We start from the raw sequence: 18,140 nt of genomic DNA, 5'->3' as shown, positions 1-18,140 counted from the left end.
GGGGGCGTTTCGGTGCTCGGGGCATCTGACGGGGAGAGCGGCAGGGAGCAGCAGCGGCCAGTCTGGCGGGGACTCACCGGTCTCGTTATTTCTTGCTGCTCGGCCGGCGGACTTCCAGCCCCTGAGTGCCCAGGGCAGCCCGCGGTCTGGGATTGCTGAGGGAAGCTTCGCGGGCTGTGGGGCTGCAGGAGGCGGTGGGGACAGGGGGCGAGCCTGGAAGAAAGAGAGGTACCACGGGAGGGTTTCAACTCCTAAGGAAGCTGTGTCCTTGTTAGGAAGAGTTTTACTAATGAGCCTCATCAGCTGCAGGAAGGCGGGAGGAAAAGCCTAATTAACGGTGAGCGCCTCGAGGCGGGGGGAAGCGGGTGTGTGCTGTTTCGCCGTCTTTAGATGTGTCCTTCCCCAGTGCTAGCAGCTCTGGGAACTAACTTTCCAATGGAAGGATTTGCGCTTTCTTGCTCTTTCTGCAAGATCCAGTAGCAGCTTATTGAGCATTGAATGCCTTCCTGACCTCACTCCCCTCTTCCTGGGAGCGAAAAGGAAGCCAGGATTTGCTTTTCCAGCAAGGTCACGGATCACCTGACAGATCCCTTAACAGCTGGGAAGCCGATGCGGCCGCGCTGAACTCCGGAGCAATCGCTCCGGTCCAGCGGCAGCCTCGCCCTCGGGGAGGAGCCGGCTGCTGGCTCCAGGCTCTGGCGGGGAGGATGCCAAGGGAAGGTGATGCGGTGGCAGCGTCCCTGCTCCCAGTTTCTTCTTCTTCGTGAAGCCCCGATTCAGCTGCTGCAATGCAGGCAAAAACCACCGGCACTTGCAGAAAAATGTGGGGATGGAGTTAATGAGGTTGTGTTAATGTGTCGTTTATTGAGCGTGAGTTATCTCTTTGGGTCCCGGGTCGGCGGGAGGAGAGCCGGCTGGAGAGCTCGTCTGGCGGAATCTTTTCCAGGAGTGCGTCTCACCCCGTGTCTGGGCTGCAGCCCTCCGTGTGGAGCAGCGCTGTCAGGTGCCTCCTGCTTCTTAGCACAGGGCCCTTGCGCTGGGGGTGTGGGCCCTGGGATAGGGGACAGGAGGCTGTCCTCATTTTGGCAGGATTCTACGAGGTATGGGTAATATTTTTTCTCTTTCGGAAAGAGTGCTTTGTCTTTGCAAGAGATCATGCGGGAACTGACAGGAGGGCTGTTGGGTGCGCTACCTTGCTAAATATTTGACTTTGTAAGGTTGAATTCTCCAAGAATTCTCATGGCAATAAGGCTGTGCTCTGAGCCAAGCTTTCTTTTCAAGGAAATCCAAGGTGCTGTTTGTTTTGGCATGTAGCCCGTTCTGAGATGAAATACGGCATTTTTATTATTGCAGAATAAAGAGAGGTTTGAGGAGAACAAAAGTACAGAACTGGGTTTCGGTTTCAGGACTGAGGAAGGTTTCTTTGCATTCGGTTTTGAGGTTAGAAATGAGATTGAAAATGGCACTATAAGGGAAATAAATGTGGAGGGGGATGGGAGTGGGCATATTCAACGGAGTTGGGCTGACCCGGGGAAGCCACGCTGCTGGGCGTGGACCCTGCAGAACCGTTCAAGGAGGCCTGGTGGTTACACGTGGCCCCACTAAGTCTGCCAGTGCCGCCTCCTCGGCGGGCTTTGAATGGGGAGCCTCAGTCCCCCCTCCTCACTGCCCATTGGCTTTGACGGCCATGTGGGGTGATGGAGTCGCACAAATGGTCCTACCCCTAGTAAACCGGGTAACTGGATTGGCCACACGGCCTCTTTGTGACTTCGTTTCCTCATTTGTAGCTTGGAGATGGTCCCGTGGACTGAGTGACTGCCAAATGTTAGGAGACAGGGAGTGTGGAGGTGGGGGAGACAGAAATGAGTCCTTCAGGAGTTCTGACCTTCACAGATTCACAGGGAGAAGGGTTAGAGAGAGATAAAGCCGTGTATCCTCAAACATCTGGGATAGAATGAGCTACCGAGAGAAGATGGGACCTCATCGGGCATCCCTGAGCTGGGATAGGCCATAAACAGATGAAAAGTTGCATGACACCAGGTACTGCAAGGCTCTGAACGTGCTTAACAGAACGAATAATAAATTGCTTTATGTCAGAATTTTAAATGCTCCAGAAGGTTGCAAAATTCCATTTTAAAGGGGATTTCTGTCCAACAAAGCTATTCCTCATATTCTGTTGTATTGCAAACGAAACAGCTTGTGTTGATGTGGCAGTTACTTCTCCCTTCCGCTCATCGGACCCCAGCACACGCCCACCCGCTGGAAGAAAGCCCTCTTAGCCGCATTCCAAGGTGTCCGCCGCAAGGACCGTGGGCCAAAGTGGAGAAGCTGGGGTGGAAGGGCTGGAAGGGCCTTAGGGGGCTGGCAGCTCCCCTTCCCTCCTGAGTTGAGAGCCCTTTAGAGTGAAAGCCTGCTGGGCCCTCCCCTTCAGAGCCGGGGTGTCAGCTCCGTTTAATTTCCGTAGCCTTGGAATGATTAAATTTCAGTAAACCTCAAGTCAAAGAGGACTATTAGAGGTCTCTATAGAGTTCTTTTTAATGGAATTTGACCTACTCTGTGCTGTGTAATTGTTTGGATCTCCGTGATGTGACGTACGAAGGGCTGAATCCTAATCTAACCAAAGGCAGTGCTTGACTGAGCTCCCCGAGGTGAGGGTGAGAGCTTGTGCAGCCAGAGCTCCAGCTGCACCAGGGGGCCCCCTCTGCTTGGGGGGGTCCTTACTGCTTGGAGTCCAGCCTTGGAGAAGCCAGCCACACCTCTGGCCAGAAGGCCCTAGGAGGGCAGTTCCCTGCCTCACACCCAGAGGGCGTTTCAGGTGCACTTGTGGGGAATCAGAGGAACATGGCTCAGGAGCGCTTCCCTCCCGATGAGAGCTCAGGTCCGTCACAGCAGCAGGCCGCCTCATGGGGCAGGCAGATGTTCACAGGTCACTTCGTCCCCAGCACAGGCTTGACGTCGGCTGGACTTGAGGGCACATATTCTCCAACACTTGCTCGCTATGCGTCTTGGGGAGCCCTGTTACCTCCGCCAGCCTCAGTCTCCCTATCTGAGAAATGGGACAATAACAGTCCCCTTGGGGTTATGGTGAGGATCGCTTGAGACAATCTGTGCACATCCAGTGCTCTGAGCCTGCCCGGTGCTCAGACATGCTATGGGGTGGGAGGAAGGGGCAGAGGGGAGAGGAGAGGCCGTGATGATGGGGAGGCAGGCCCGGGGCCCAGCTTAGGGCTTGTGGCCTCATGCTTTTCCTCCCCAGGCTCACCCTGGAGCTGCTGAACCTCTCTGCCCACTGCAGACCACGGACCTGGGCACCGAGAGCAGCCGCAGTGACCTCTTATTTTTCTAATCGAGATATAATTGACATATAACACTGCATTGGTTGTAGGTGTACAGCATAATGATTTGATACAGGCGTGTATTCTGAAATGCTCACCACAATAGGTCTAGTTAACATCCATCACCACACGTATATCAAATGTTTTTTTCTGGTGATGAGTACTTTTAAGATTTACTCTCTTAGCAACTTTCAAATATACACTACAGTATTATTAGCTATAGTCCCCATTGCTGTACATACATCCCCAGGACTTATTTATTTTATAAATGAAAGTTTGTACCTTTTGCTCCCCTTCACCCGTTTCCTCCCCCCCTGCACCCCCTGGCCTCTGGCAACCACTGTATCTGTCTGTCCTCTGTATCTGTGAGGTCGTTTTTTCGTTTTTTAGATTCCACATAGAAGTGAGATCATGCAGCATTTGTCTTCCTCTGTCTGACTTATTTCCTTTAGCATAATGCCCTCAGTCCATCCATGTTGTCACAAATGGCAGGACGTCCTTCTTTTTTGTGGCTGAGTAGTATTCCATTCTTTATCCATTCACCTGTCAGAGGACACTTGGGCTGTTTTAGAACCTTCTCTTTCTAATAAGGGCGACCTCCCTCGCCCCAGGTTAGAACTTTCCACCCCTCTTGGTGGCCAGTCTCCACCTCCAGGACCGCCTCACTCCATCTCCTTATCCCTCACCCCTCCTCTACTCCAGCTCTGTGCCACCCAAACCAAGTGCTTGTCGCCTCCAAGGGGAGCGGTGGACTCAGTGTTGGCATTCCCTCTGTGGGGAGTGTCTCCGTCTGCCCTCCAGCCGTCACACGTGCTCAGGGAAGGGCCCCTCTGGTGGCCGTGTGCCCGTGGTTTGGGGGAGCCAGGGCTGGAGCAGTGCTCACAGGAGAGGGCACATGGACTCCCAGTCAGGCAAGCCTGGGACCACCTCCTCTTTGGTGGGCCTGCTTTTCCCCGCCCTCTTCTCCGGTTTGCTTGTTTGTTCCCTCCTTGTGCATCCTCGGTTGCTGGGGGCCGCCCCTCACCCACCTGTCACTCCCAGTCTCCCCGAACCCTGGAGTTCATTGTCAAGCACATTGGAATTCCTACAACAACCCCACACCCACAGCTGACTTGTCACAGACAACTCATTACTCCGATGTGCGTGGAGGTGCGACCATAGAAGACTGATTTCCTGAGGGATTTATTGTAATGGGGGCAGGAGCCACTTTGTTTACCGTTCAAAGAAAGAGTCCTGGGAATGGATTAAAACTTTGGGGAGAATTTGTGATTGAACCTCAAGGTACCCAAATTCAGAGCCAGGCCAGTGTTCTGCTTGATAGTTCCTGATGTCCTCTGGCCATCCAGGTGAACACAATCAGAAGTCACCTCTGGGTGTCAGCTCCCGGTCAGAGCCTATAATGACATCATCTCTGTCTTGAATCTGATTGGGATGTCACAGGTCGTTTATAGGTACTCTGATCCCAGCTTTCTCACAAAATGGATTGAAGTTCTTTTACCATGATGGGCTGAGTCGATTTCAGCTCTTGGTGTGGTGTAGAGCACCGTGCTGGTCGTCAGAGCCCTGGCTCTGGCTCCAGCTCCTTCACTATCGTGTTGAGGCCTTGCACAGAGCAGTCAACTTCTGAGCCTCAGTTTCCTCTGCCAACTGAGGGCTTGGACCAAATGTTCCTTTGCTGCCAACCATTGCTACCGTTCCATGAGGACACACCCAGGATCGGACTCCGGGGGTGTGTACAAGCTTTTAATCTCCCTTTCTGGAGGACTCTGAGCTCATGGGCACCCCTGGGAGAAAGGCAGGGATGGGTGTTACTTTCTCAGGTGCTCTGTACCCTCCAGACTTATTCCAACTCTAGTGAGAGTCTCCACTCTTCTGTCCTTTCTTTCAGGGCTCTCTGGTGGATTTTACAGACTTGTCAGATGAAGAGTGCCTGAGAGACTGACGGTCAGCGTTCCCTACGATGGAGAAGACAGAGGGTAGGCAGGCTGCGGGCTATCCCTGGGTTAAAGTGGGCAAAAGGGGTTGGGAAGGGATGGGTACCATCAATCCTGGAATAGCCCAGGGGACCTGCAGGACACGGTCCACACACAGGTGGTGCTGGGAGACCCAAACCATATATTTAAGGTATGAACAAGAGAAGGCGGTAAGGAATGAGCATGAAGCCAAGTATTTATTTCGGACTTGTGTAATTTTCAGAGTGTTTTTGCATCTCGTCCATGCACCAAGGAGGGAGCAGCATGCTCTTGCTCATTACCCTCATTTTAGACATGAGGGACCTGTGGTCTAAGAAAGAGGCTCAATGTGGTGAAAGAGCCTCCACTCACACCTGTGTGATTCTCCAAGTCATTTACCCTCTCTGAGCCCCCGTTCCCTCGTGTATCAGTTAGCTTTGCTGTGTAACAAGCCACTCGAGTTTATTGACTTAAAGGTATTCATTATTTCTCAGAAGATTTTGTGGGTTGGGCTGTTATTCTGGTCTGGGCCGGCTTGGCTGATCTTTGCTGGGCTTGTTCACGTGTCTGAGGTCTTCTGGGTGACTTGGCTGGATGGTTTAGAATCGCTACCCTCCCATGTCTGGAGGTTGGCCCCATGTCTCCTGGGGCATTGGTGGTGGTTTGGCCACGTCTCTCTCGCTGTCTAGCAGGCTAGCTGGGGTTTGTTCACATGGTGGCAGAAGGGTTCCTAGCACAGCAAGAACAGACAAACCCCAGCGTGCAAGCAGTTTTCAGCTCTCTGCGTATGTTACATTTGCTGTGGACCCACTGGCCAAAGCAAGTTACAAGGCCAAGCCAGGGTCACTGTGGGAGGGGAGCACCCAGAGGTGGGGTATACTTGTGGCTATTTTTGCAAACAGTCTCCCACACCTCATCTATATGCAGGTATTAACACCTACTGCACAGGGTTGGTAAAGGACCAAATGAGATAATGCACGTAGGGTTGTTCAGTATACTGTCATCTCGCACAGTGAATATCTCCATCAATGTTCCCCCCCCCCCAGGAAACTTGCTGAAGGTCGTAGGCTAGCCCCGCATCTCCTGACTTCTAATGAAATGCTTTTTCCAGATCACCAAATGTCAGGAAACAGGAGAGCCTATAATCCCCCTTGAAGCACGTGACCCTTCGCTGGCTGGCGCAGGACTTAGGGACCAGACAGCAGCTCCAGCCCTGCCTCTTCCTTCTTTCCAAATGCAGTCATAGTATATTTCAAGAGTCTGCCTTTCTCCCCAGAGAGCTGCCTTTTCAGTACATCCATGGAAGTGGTGGCACAGAACCCCAGCTGATTCGCTTAATGCCCCCAGGGCCTGTCGTCCTTGCCTGCCTCATTTGTCCCTGCTCAGCCTCCCGCACTGCAGCTCCCCACGTGATCGCTCACAGCCCGCCCAGCACAGGCCCGCTCCCCCAGGCACACACGCACACACGTCTCACAAAATAAAGGCAGGAGAGTGAGACGCTTCCATCGCTGTCTCTGCTTGTTAAAGAGGCTCATTAAATTCCCCTTCTTTCCAGCTGTATTTTTGGCCACTTTCCCTCTAATTTCTGCTTTTCCCATTTCCTTCAGAAACTGATATAGGCTTTTGGACTTTTTTTCTCACTTTAACTGCCTCTGATTGGTTCACTCACCTGTTGCACTTCACTTTGTCCCTCAAGATAATTACGGGGTCCCTCCCTCCTTCCCTGTGCCCTCCCATCCCCTTTCCCGCGTCTGCGTGCAGCTCTCAGCCAGTTTGGCTCTGTGTTGGTTTTATCTGATGTGAAATTCATTTCGAGCAGAGATGGTCCTCCTAATTAATTCTTGCCCTGGCCTCGTGCCCGGAATTCCGAGCTCCTGCATACCCGTCACCAGGTAGAATTAAGAGGGGCAGAGCCCACTGGGAGCGCAGGTCTCCCAGCCTATCCAGTCAAATACGCTCATTCAAGGTCCAGCTTTCCTCTTGCACTGGGAGAAAGGGACGCAGAGTGGCAGCTGGCAGGCACGCAGCACAGCCGATCACTCCGTGTGTGTGTGTGTGTGTGTGTGTGTGTGTCGGTGTGTGTGTGCACGATGCCCTGTAGGGCTAGTTTAGGAAAGTGCGGATTACACCCATCATCCTGGATAGCTGCTCAGGCTCCAGACGCCTTTGGTTCCCCTCGGTCTCCCTTGTGGAAGATTTTGCCTTTGAATCTGCAGTTTCTTATTTGATGCTATTATTGTGTTTGTGCTCTGGACCTGCTCCCAGAGGCCACTCGGTAAATCAGTGCATTTCTACTGAATTGAGGCAATAAGCAGATAAATAATGCAGCCTCTCCTTTAGAAGAGTTCGTTGCCTTCTGGGTCATAAATCTACTCTCTACTTAACTGTAGACAAATTCCTCCTCTCTGACTTGGCCTGTCCCTGTAATCTGGAGGCTGCTGAGCGGACCTGTAGGCCAGGAGCACAGCCGGGTGCAGCTGGGAAAACTGACAGAGGGCAGTTGCTCTTATTTGCTGAGACTCCCAGTGTGCCTCTTCGGGTGAAGGCAGATGGGTAAACAATTGTGTGGGTGAACGGGGACTTATTTGGAGTTTTTTGGGTCCTGGAGGAGTGTTTACTGCTTATCCGCCTGGAGTCCAGGTATCCGCCACAGCGGCTCTGGAACCCAACAGGGACCACCCCAGGATCAGCACCAGTGCCTCATCCTGTCCCCTGCTGCGGTCTGAGGTCGTTGCCCGCAGGCGCTGCAGCTCTTGTCAGCATTGAGGTAGAAGGCTTGATTGTCATCACCCTTGGGGGAAATGCAGCCAAAATGTGCCCCAGGTAACACCATCATTCCACCTTCTCTGTCATCTGCCCCTTTCCCTCCATCCCTTCGGCTTCTCTCACCTGGACCGCGTCAACAGCCTCCCAGCTGGTCCTCGGGCCTCTGGTGTGTCCTTGTAATGCTCTACAGGAGTGCTGCACTTGACCAGGTCCCTCCCTCGTGTGAAGCCCCCCGAGGCCCCCCTTCCCCAGAGTGAAGTCAAAGCTTGTTGCCATGCACACAAGATGCTCTGTGACCTGGCTCTTGCTGACCTGCCAATGGTGTCTTTTTCTACCCCTCACCTTCTCCGCCACACTTTCAGTTCCGGCCATGTCAATGGCATTTATGGAACCCCGAATTACTGTGGAATTGCAGAGCTCCATGCCTCCGCACATACTCTGACATCTAACTAGAATCTGTCCTGGCTCTCTATTGTTGCATAACAAACCACCCGGAAACTTAGTGGCTTGGAGCAATCATGGATTGTTAACAGAGGCTCAGCTAGGTGGTTCTCACTTGGGGTGCCTCCTGTTGTTGAAGTCAGATGGTGGCTGAGGCCACAGTCATCTGAAGGCTGTTCTCCTCCTGCCTGGCACCTGGGCTGGGATGACTGGGCATCGCCCCCCCCCCCCATCACCTCTCCTTGGGGCCCCTGGGCTTCCTCGCAGCACAGCAGTCTCCGGGAAGGTGAATTTCTCACGTGGCATCTGGCTTCCCACCGAGTGTGCATTCTGAGACCCAGGAGGAACTTACAAGCTTCTGTGACCTAGCCTTGGAATTCTCTCAGCATCATTTCTGCCTTTTTCTTTGGTCAACGCAGTCACAGGCCAGCCCAGATTCAAAGCGGGGAGGAAACAGGCCCCACCTCTCCATGTGGGGTTCCATTGCCTGTCTAGAGGCGTAGGAAGTGATGGTGCCATCTTGGAGGTGGACAGCTACAATGTCTTCCACTGTCTTGTTCCCCTGGAAAATTGCTATTTGTTCATTTAACACCCAGTCGTATGCCACTTGTGAAGTCATCCCTCTGCTACCAAGGCAGAATTAACCTCTAAGTCCGAGAAAGTTATTCTGGAGAAACTGGGACAATAAGTCAGGAAGGAAGACTGTTCCTTGAGCCTGTATCTGTTACCATCCTTGTCACACTGCATGGCACTTGGTGTTTCTCCTATGTGACGAGACATTTTTTAAGGGCAGGGCTATGCCTGATTCATCTCTGTGTCCTTAGGATCCAGCTTAGCAGCCAACACATAGGTGCTCAAAAAATAGTGGTTGCGGTAAGTGGACTGAATTACTGCTATTTTGTAATTTTGCCCCCAGGGCCATTGTCCTTAGCAGTCAGTCAGTCACAAAGAATTGGTGGAGCCCTTCCTGTGTATCCAGCAAATCGGCTTCCATTATGGGCCTTCAGTTCTCTATGTTTTGGGCTTCCACAAAGATAATGACTACAGTAGGGAGCATGTGTTGAATGTTTATCATACGCTAGGCATGGTTCTAAGCACTCTATGTGTATTAATTAATCAGTCCTCGCAATGATCTCATCCTACCTGTTACTGTTCCCATCTTACAGGTGAGGAGGCACAGGGAGGTCACAGAGCTGAGACACAGACCAGGCTGCAGAGTCCATATTCCTGGCCTCTGTGCTCTCCACGAGCGTCCTCTCCTGAGCTGAAATGTGGTATTTTTTCACTTGCATGAGTTTTTTGGGAGTGAAATTTGTGATTGTTAAGCACTAAGCAGTTTTCAGGTGGCAAAGAGCATGGGCTGTGCACGATTGCGTGTCCCAGTTCTCTCTGATCTTCATGCATCTAGAGGCTCAGGCATCTGAGGAGGCGTCAATGATGTAGAAGGCCTTGATATTGCTGGCTTTAGCAAGATTTACTAGTGTTTACCTATTTGAATAATGCAAGGTTCTTTTTCAATGTTGAGACAATTGTGTATCTCATCCTTTGAAACCATCTGTATTCGTAATTAGTACGTTGATTTAGCAAATTCCTGGCCACTTCAGTTCAGCAATTACATGACTGAAACCCGGGAAACCAGCATGAGACAATTTTGTTTCGCTGGTCTGCCGGCAGATTCCATGGTAATAACTGAGATGACACACTGCACACTGGAAACCGTTCCCCCTGCTTGCTTCCTTGCAGACACTGGCTGAGTACACACTGTTTAATAACATGGTTTCTCCGCATGCCCGTGAGGTGGTGTGCACCTCGGAGAAATTAGAGGCAGGAACATTTAGGAGAAGTCTCACGTGAGAGGGTTAAGTCAAAGTCACAGATATTGGGCCTCACGACCCTGTAATTCTTATTAACGTGTGCTGCTTTTTTACGTGTGTTTTGTCTCCCAGCCAAAGACCAGTCCTCTCAGGGAGATGAAGAGAAAGAGCCTCCCAGGAGCCACCCATACTCCGTGGAGACCCCATACGGCTTTCACTTAGACTTGGACTTCCTCAAGTATGTGGATGACATCGAGAAGGGCAACACCATCAAGAGGATTCCCATCCACAGGAGGGCCAAGCAGGCCAAGTTTAGCACCTTGCCCCGAAACTTCAGCCTTCCTGACAGTGGGGCGCGCTCCCACGCTGCACCTCCCCACCAAAACTGGTCCCCAGTGGTGCCCAGGAAGGTGTCGCTGGGGACAGAGGAGCGAGCCCAGACACTGCCACCCGGGGACCACCCCCAGGCCTCCACCAGCGGGAGTGAGCTGAGCTTCCACAGGAAGACCCTGCTGGCCGAGACTGCCAGGCAGTGGGAGGCTGCGGCTCCCATGGAGGCTGAGCTCGCCTCGGGGGCCGGACGGCCCCAGCTTCTGAGAGCATGCAGCATGCCAGCCACGCTGCCACAGAACAGGGCTTCCGAGGACCCCAGCCTAAACTCAGGTTCCCCCACACCCCCGACGCTCCCTCCACTGCAGGGGGAAGGCAGTGTCTGCGATGGCACCTTTGGCCCTGTGGAAGGATTTGCGGGTTTTCACAGCTCCACCCCACGAGCAGCAGCCCACCCAAAAGTCAGAGAGTTTAGAGACCTGGTGCCAGGGATCCCGGAGCAAGTCCGGGAGGGGGCGGAGCATCCAGAGGTTGAAGAAGAGGCTGCGCATCACCTCTGTCTCCCAAGTCCTCCTTTCTCTTCCCAGAATGCACTTGTAGTCCTAGAGGATGCACAAGGTGAACGCGAAACCAGGGAAGCCGAGGTGGTGGTCAGCCCTGAATCCCCAACGCCAAGCCCCCCACCTCTGCCATCACCCATTCCTGAGAATGAGCTCCCCCTGGACGAGATCGAGCTCAACATCAGCGAGATCCCGCCACCCCCACCTGTAGAGGTGGACGTGCGGAGCGTTGGCATCCGGGTCACGGAGGAGAGCCTGGGCCTTGCCACCGTGGCCCCGGGCAGCATCTCCAGCCTGAAGCAGCAGCTCTCGGACCTTAAGGGCGAGTTGTCTGGAAGAGCTGAGGAGCTGGCCCGGGTCAGAGCTGCTCTGCAGCAGCAGGAGGAGGAAGTCCAGGCCAGGGGGCACAGGATCCGGGAGCTGGAGTGCACTGTGGCTCAGCTGGCAGAGAAGCTTAGCCACAAGGACACCAAGGACACTCAGAGCCAGACTGACGCCACAGTCAGCACTGACCCTCTCTGCGCACTCCTCATCAGGGAGTCATGTGACAAGAGCACAGGGGTCAATCTTCTGGGTAGCACGGGATCCAAAAACTGGGGGGTTAGAGGAGAGGAGAATGGCCCTCTGTGGGGACAGGACAATCACCAACAGAGGGATCAGAGCCTAGCGGAATTTGTGCCACCACCCCAGCTGTCACTGCCACAGGGACCCGAGAGGGTCCTCACCCCCTCTTTGCGTAGCTGCCTCTCCACAGAGCTCAGGATCGAAGAAGCAGGCTCTGAGCAGGAGGGAGACCCTCAGCGGGGAGCCGAGGGTCTGGGCAGGGAAGCAGAAGGCACTTCATGGAGCAGTGACAGAAAGGCGCCTCCAGCAAGGGGGGAGGAGACCAGCTCAGAGCCCCCAGGGAAGGACCGCCCAGGAGGGCCACCCAGCTCACCCACAGATGCCACTCTTGGGCAGTACGTGAAGAAGATCCAGGAGCTCCTGCAGGAGCAGTGGAGCTGCCTGGAGCACGGGTACCCGGAGCTGGCCAGCGCCATCAAGCAGCCTGCCTCCAAGCTCAGCAGCATCCAGAGCCAGCTGCTGAGCTCCCTCAACCTGCTGCTGTCCGCCTACTCGGCCCAGGCTCCGCCCCAGAAGGAGCCCACGGCCCCCTCCGCCTCTCCACCAATGGGTAAATACTGGTGGCTGAGACAGGGAGCCATTTCTCCTTTTTATGATGAGTCAAAGGGAAAAAGGGTTTTAATTGCATGCATATGTTTTTTAAAAGCTTTAAACCCCTCCAGGAACCCTGTGGGATAAAGACTGATCCATGTAACAGTGGGGCTCCATTCCGTCCCCTCGTCCTTGCTCTAAAGTTGGGACTGACTACAGGACCACCAGGTACAGCTGTTCACATAGCGCAGGGCACGAAGACACCAGCCAGGGAGGGGCAACGGGAGCTGAAATCCAGCCCACACGTCACTCGCCCAGCCTGCAGCACAGCACCCACCGAGAGGGGTGCCTGTGTCCCAGCTGCACTGCGCAAAGGCGACATATGGGATGAAGGGCCTGGCTGTGGGTGCCGCCCACCTCAGCCCCTTCCTCGTTCCCTGGGCTCTTACATTCCTGTGGTCCTCACTGGTTCTTGCACACCAGGGGTTTTCTCTAGCCTGATTTTGGAGGAACATGATACCGAGATCTGAAAACATTTCGCTGAGTATTTTGTGTGTGTGTGTGTGGGGGGGGGTGTGGGTGCAGGAGAGAGACTGAGTGATACGCACGTGTGGCGGTCGAGTGTGTGGCTGAGCGGGACTTCCGCTCGTCAGCGATCACGTACTCTTCTCTGACGAGTAAAGTGGAACCATACTTGGCTCTGCTCAACCAGCAGCATGCAAGTCGGCTTCCTGCCACAGATCACAAACCTGCTGCTGCCTCAGTACCTGGTGCTGGTTCTAGTCTTGCCCCCTGTCCCTTTGAGTCCAGCAGCAGAAGACGTGTGCCCTTGCTCGTGTGTGTGCCCTGCCTACCCCACATCACAGGTGTCGCCTGGCACGTGACCCAGGGAGGACGGCATAGGTGCCTGGAGCAGAGGCAGGAGTAGGAGTCTGTGAGCCGAGTTTGGCTCCGGCTCTGCCCTTCCCTGAGCAAGTCTGAGCCTCCGATGTCCCAGCTGTGAGATGGGGACAACAAAGGCACCCACAACACCTGGCCCTCCTACAGAGGGCTCCAATCTGTGAGCCACACAGGGAGGGTGTGTGTGATCAGGGACAGCTCGGCTGGCGTTGACCAGAAGGCTGGCCTCCTTGGGACCCTCCAGATATTTGATTGACATCATCAAGTTCCTTGTCCCCTTCTGCCTCCTCACACCCTTCAGTCTGAGTCCTCTCAAAGCGAGAGTCTGGTTTTGCTGCGTTCTGGGGCATCCCCAAGATCCTTCTAACCTGTGATGTTGTGTCTGCCTAGAGATCTCCCCGTCGACCAGCCTTAAATCCATAATGAAAAAGAAAGACTATGGCTTCCGTGCAGGAGGTAATGGGACCAAAAAGAACCTTCAGTTTGTTGGGGTTAACGGTGGGTAAGCATCGCTCGCTGGCGGAGCCCAGTCTGCCCCTCCACACTCGCTCTCCCGCGCTGTCCTCGCTCTCTCTTTTCCTAGGGGGAAGCATCTGGTTTTCATTCTTCTTCGAGGGAATCAATCTTAACGGCCCTTTAAACTCCATCTCGGGTTTGCATGTGTTTGTGCCTTGCCAGTGGTGGTGGTCTGTCGGGTCCTGTGCTTTGAATATGTCTCGGCTGTGGTGTGCCCCCGGGGCCAGGAGGCCAGTGGCTTCTGGGAGTTTGGGGGGAGCACATGGCTGTTTAGGGAAGACATTTTATCTGAACCACAACACTGAAACTGGGACAAACTCTTGATTTGTTAAACTTCAAACTTCATCCATTTAATTTTTTTCTCCTTTTACTAACTTATTGCAAACCAAACCAATGTTTTTTTAGGATGAAGAAAAACAGCCAATGTCTATTGACTCAGAGCGTGAACCACACCTTATATATTCTAGAGAGTAGATCATTGGATTTCGAATATTTCCTATATCAGTCATTCAACAAACATTTATTAAATGCCTACATGTGTTAGGTGGTGGGTATAAAAAAGCCAAATAAATCATGGTCCCTGCCTTTAGCCCACGGTTGTAATGTGGGCAGAGATAAGACAAGAAGTGGAGACAGTGCTGAGACGCTGAGGGGAATTCCAGTCGGGGAGGAAGCCCACAATGTGGTGCCAGCCAGTGGAGGGCCTGGGAGGCTGTGTAGAGAGGCCGGAACCCTGCTAATTTGGGTCGGACCAGAAGGAAGACACCAGATTCAAACAAGGGTGATGTCACAGTTGCAGGTTCTGTGAGGGAAATGTCAGAAGCGATGGAACGGGATGTCAGGAGGGTTGCTGTTCCCACGCCCCCTAACGTCAGATCTTGGGGCGGGGAGGAACCTTTGTCTTGAGCTGTCCGCAGTTCCCGTGCAGAAAAGGGAATCAGCCTGCTCTCAGAGTCTGAAGCAGGCACTAGCTCTCCCTGCTTAAACGGCCCCACAGTTTTTGTACCCAAACCTGGAAGTCCATCTCCCGGCCGTAGCCTGCCTCGGCCCCTCCCGCCGGCTCCTGCCTTTCTTCCCTCTAAGGTTTGTCAGGCCCGTCGCAGGCCCTTTGCATCTACTGCCCCGTGTGAAGAGCTCCTCCCCCGGGCAGTCCTAGGTATTTGTCACTCTGGTGCAGTGGCTCAACCTTGGAAACCCCGGGCGAACCTTAAAGAATACTGATGCCCAGGTCCTCCTGGAGACTCTGATTCAGTTAGTCTGGGGTGCGGGAGACGTGTTGGGGATTCTAAACTCCCCCGAGTGATTCTCCTGTTGAAGACTGCTGCCCTGACTCAAGCAGCCCCTCCCCCATCACTCTACCCCAGGCCCTTTGCTGTGTCATTTGCTGTTCTGATCACCATCTGAGTGCTGTTTACAGGTTGATTTTCTGCCTTTCCTTGCTCGAGTAGAAGCTCAGGACAGGGACTTCGGTGCCGCATTTAGATCAGCACCTGGCACAGAGTAGGTGCTTAATAAATTTCTGTTGAATGAATGAATGAACTTCCAGGTGAGGTTTTTTGGGAGCAGTTCTAAGACAAGCACTGCTGGTTAAACGTAATATGTCTCCCACTCTCTTAATCACAAAAGCAAAAAGTTGTTCCATGCACAAGAGAGGAAGAAATAGCTGGGTTTAAACAGGACAGATCCGAGCATAGCAGAGAGTGGCTGGGTTTGCAATTCTACTGAACACCAGGGCCACATTCAGAGAGAGAGCTGGGGGCTGCATGGAAGCGTGGCCCCTGGTCTCTGTGGCAGGGCCCAGGGCCTCAGAACCTGAAGTCTTCCTCTTAACCCTGGCATCCCCCATTGGGGTCTCCTGTTGACCTTAAGCAGGGGGACCAACAGATCTCCCAGGGCTCTCTGGTCTGCCACCTCACCAGAGTCGCGTGTGAGTAAACGTAGGGATCACTGCTAAGGAGGAAGAGCCACACGTCGGAGGCCTGTGCCCTCACTTTTGCTGTTGCACGCAGTAGTTTAAACAGGCTGCAGCCGAGACAGGCAGAGGCTGGGTGCAGGCGTCCCGGAGCTCTGCTAGGAGGGGACGCAGGTGGTTCCTCCCTTCTCAGAGGGTGTAAGCTGTGCAACAGCAGAGGGCCCAGAGCCCGCAATTCAGACCTTGTGGCAGGTAGGGGCTGCCTACCCAGAGACTGGCATTAGGATGGCAGGAGCGAATGCTTTTGTGCAAACCTTGCCTGTCTGGATCCTCCGAACACAGAGGCCACTCAGGGCATGGGCTGTTGGTGTGTTCTTGGCAAATGGCTTAGTTGTCTTTTCTCCTCAAATGGCCTCCAGCATTCGAGCCCGAAGCCCTGACCGCCTGTTTCCCTGACACTCAGGTTCTTGGGAGTCCCCTCCTGGGCCTGTGGGTGTAGAGAATGGAGGATGAGGTTAGGAAGCTGGAAAGTGTCAGCTTTCCACCTAGTCCTCATTTGTGTTCACACGGGCGGGCATTGGGCAGGACGCACAGACGAGTGACTGTCTCTTTCCCCAGCTACGAGACCACCTCGAGCGAGGAGACCAGCGGTGAGGACAGCTCCCCGGAGGACCTGTCAGACAGTGAGGCTGAGAAGAAGTGTGAGGGCGCGGAACACAGACGGGGCAAGGATGCCCACCCCGACGGCAGGGCCGGGCAGGGTGTCTCCGAGGGCATCTGCCGCGTAGGCCAGGAGAGCGGGCCTGGGGAAGAGCTCCCCCACCCCAAGGCTGAGAGGTGAGTCAGAGGGCACCCATCTGGGCGCTCAATCCTCAAGAAAGGACAAGGGCGGTTGTTCACTCTTTTGTCCAATTATTCATTTGTCCCCTCAGCAGTATATTCTTGAGTGTCTGTTCTCTGCCAGGTACTGAGCGCCGGTTGGACTGGACAGATGTGACTCCTGCCTTCACGGGCTGTGTTGTCACAGACCGTCGTGTCTACATATAAAGCTAACGTCGTCCTGACTCTGCAAACGTGAAGCACTTTACGTGTAGTATCTCATGTGACCCCTTGAACAATCCTGCAGGGTAGAAAGTATGACAATCCTCACTTTAAAGATGTGGAAACAGAGGCCTGGAGAAGTTAGGCGACCCAGCTGGCAGAGTAGGGTCCCGACCCCGGCTTTTCCGATCTTTCCCACACACCTCCTCTCTGCCTGTCCCGTTGGCCTTGCTGACACCACCTTGCCTTTTATCGTGGGGGGAGGTCGCGTGCCCCATGAAAGCGTCCACCCTCTTGGGTTTAAATCCTCCGGCTGCGCGTGTTACTGGAGACAAGGTGCTTAAGCCGTGGTCGCCTCACTGTCCTCATCTGTAGCATGTGGCTGATGGCAGCCTGTAGGGGTGTTCTGAGGACTGGATGAGAAAAGTAAGGAAAATGCCCAGCACCGTGCCTGCCACACAGCGGGCTCTCAATGAGTGGTAGAAGTCGGAATAATAAGTCCCATTGTCATTGTTGTCACCATCCCCAGCCTGGTTGCCAAAGGGGTGATGAGCAGTGAGTGTGGCTGATGGTCCAGCAGAGGGGCAGGGCTGCTCCAGGTGGCAGCCCCGTAAAGATGAGATGAGAGCAGAGCTCCCTGTGACCAGTGCTGTCAAGTCCTGCCCTGGCCTCCACTGCCCCGTCTGCCCTTACACTAACACGGGAAGGGCGTTCGCCATCGAGTGCGCCCGGCGTCATCGATTTTCCTTGTATTGACTCTATTAGCACTGTGGTGTCCTTCATGGAAGAATAACCTGAAGAAATTTGCTGGTATGCATTGGGTTCTTTGGATTTTTCAAGTTGCTCAAGCAGAAAATGTTTGATCCAAAGTCAGAAAGACCTTTCCCGGTGTCAGGAATTGCCGTTGGGCCCGTGCCCCTCACTTTGGTGGGCCACACTTGGTGATCTGCTCCTGACCCTTGAAAACAGCAGGGTGAAAAGGTCAATGGGCTTGACTCACACTTGAGGTGAGTTTGGAAGCCTCGTGGCTAGGAGGCTGTCTCCACCCGTATTTCTGAGGAATGCCCCTTGCCCGGGAAGTTGCCCAGTTTGGGTGTTTTTGCTGCTGAGAAGTGAAAGTCGAGGTAGGGCTAACCTTCTTTTTCATCAGCTTGGCGACTGATATAGACATATATTTGTTTTTCTTCAGATATAAACCCTCTGAAGAATTCCTCAACGCGTGCCGGGCATTGAGCCAACATCTGCCAGAAACTGGGACCACCACCGACCACCTCTTGGTACCCTGACTTTCGTTCTCGTGTAGAGATTTCTGTTCTGTTTGAGCTGTTAGTTCCCATTGGGCGGCTCTGGTCCCTTGCCACCAGGTCCACATGTGGCTGTGCACGCAGGAGTCCCTTTCCGCTGGGCGCTCTCTCATT

The 18,140-nt window shown here is 53.8% G+C and overlaps 1 protein-coding gene across 15 annotated transcripts in view; it reads left to right on the top strand.

Annotated features, from left to right (window-relative positions):
• The window catches only part of KANK4 (KN motif and ankyrin repeat domains 4), a 64,340-nt gene that overhangs the window by 27,237 nt on the left and 18,963 nt on the right, over nt 1-18,140 (top strand). For 3 of the 15 annotated variants that reach the window (XM_070486398.1, XM_070486392.1, XM_044749287.2), the window contains exons 2-7: nt 5,224-5,311; nt 9,661-9,768; nt 10,441-12,372; nt 13,644-13,755; nt 16,300-16,518; nt 17,912-17,999. In XM_070486398.1, coding sequence (XP_070342499.1) covers nt 5,296-5,311; nt 9,661-9,768; nt 10,441-12,372; nt 13,644-13,755; nt 16,300-16,518; nt 17,912-17,999 — 2,475 coding nt within the window. In that variant the 5' untranslated portion in view covers nt 5,224-5,295. The other 12 variants (XM_070486404.1, XM_044749289.2, XM_044749288.2 and 9 more) reach the window with 10 other exon arrangements.

The sequence above is a fragment of the Equus asinus genome, chromosome 16, assembly GCF_041296235.1.
Source record: "Equus asinus isolate D_3611 breed Donkey chromosome 16, EquAss-T2T_v2, whole genome shotgun sequence".
Lineage (NCBI taxonomy): Eukaryota > Metazoa > Chordata > Mammalia > Perissodactyla > Equidae > Equus > Equus asinus.
The sequence above is the reverse complement of the archived record's forward strand: the minus strand, read 5'-3'. Positions and strand labels throughout refer to the sequence as shown.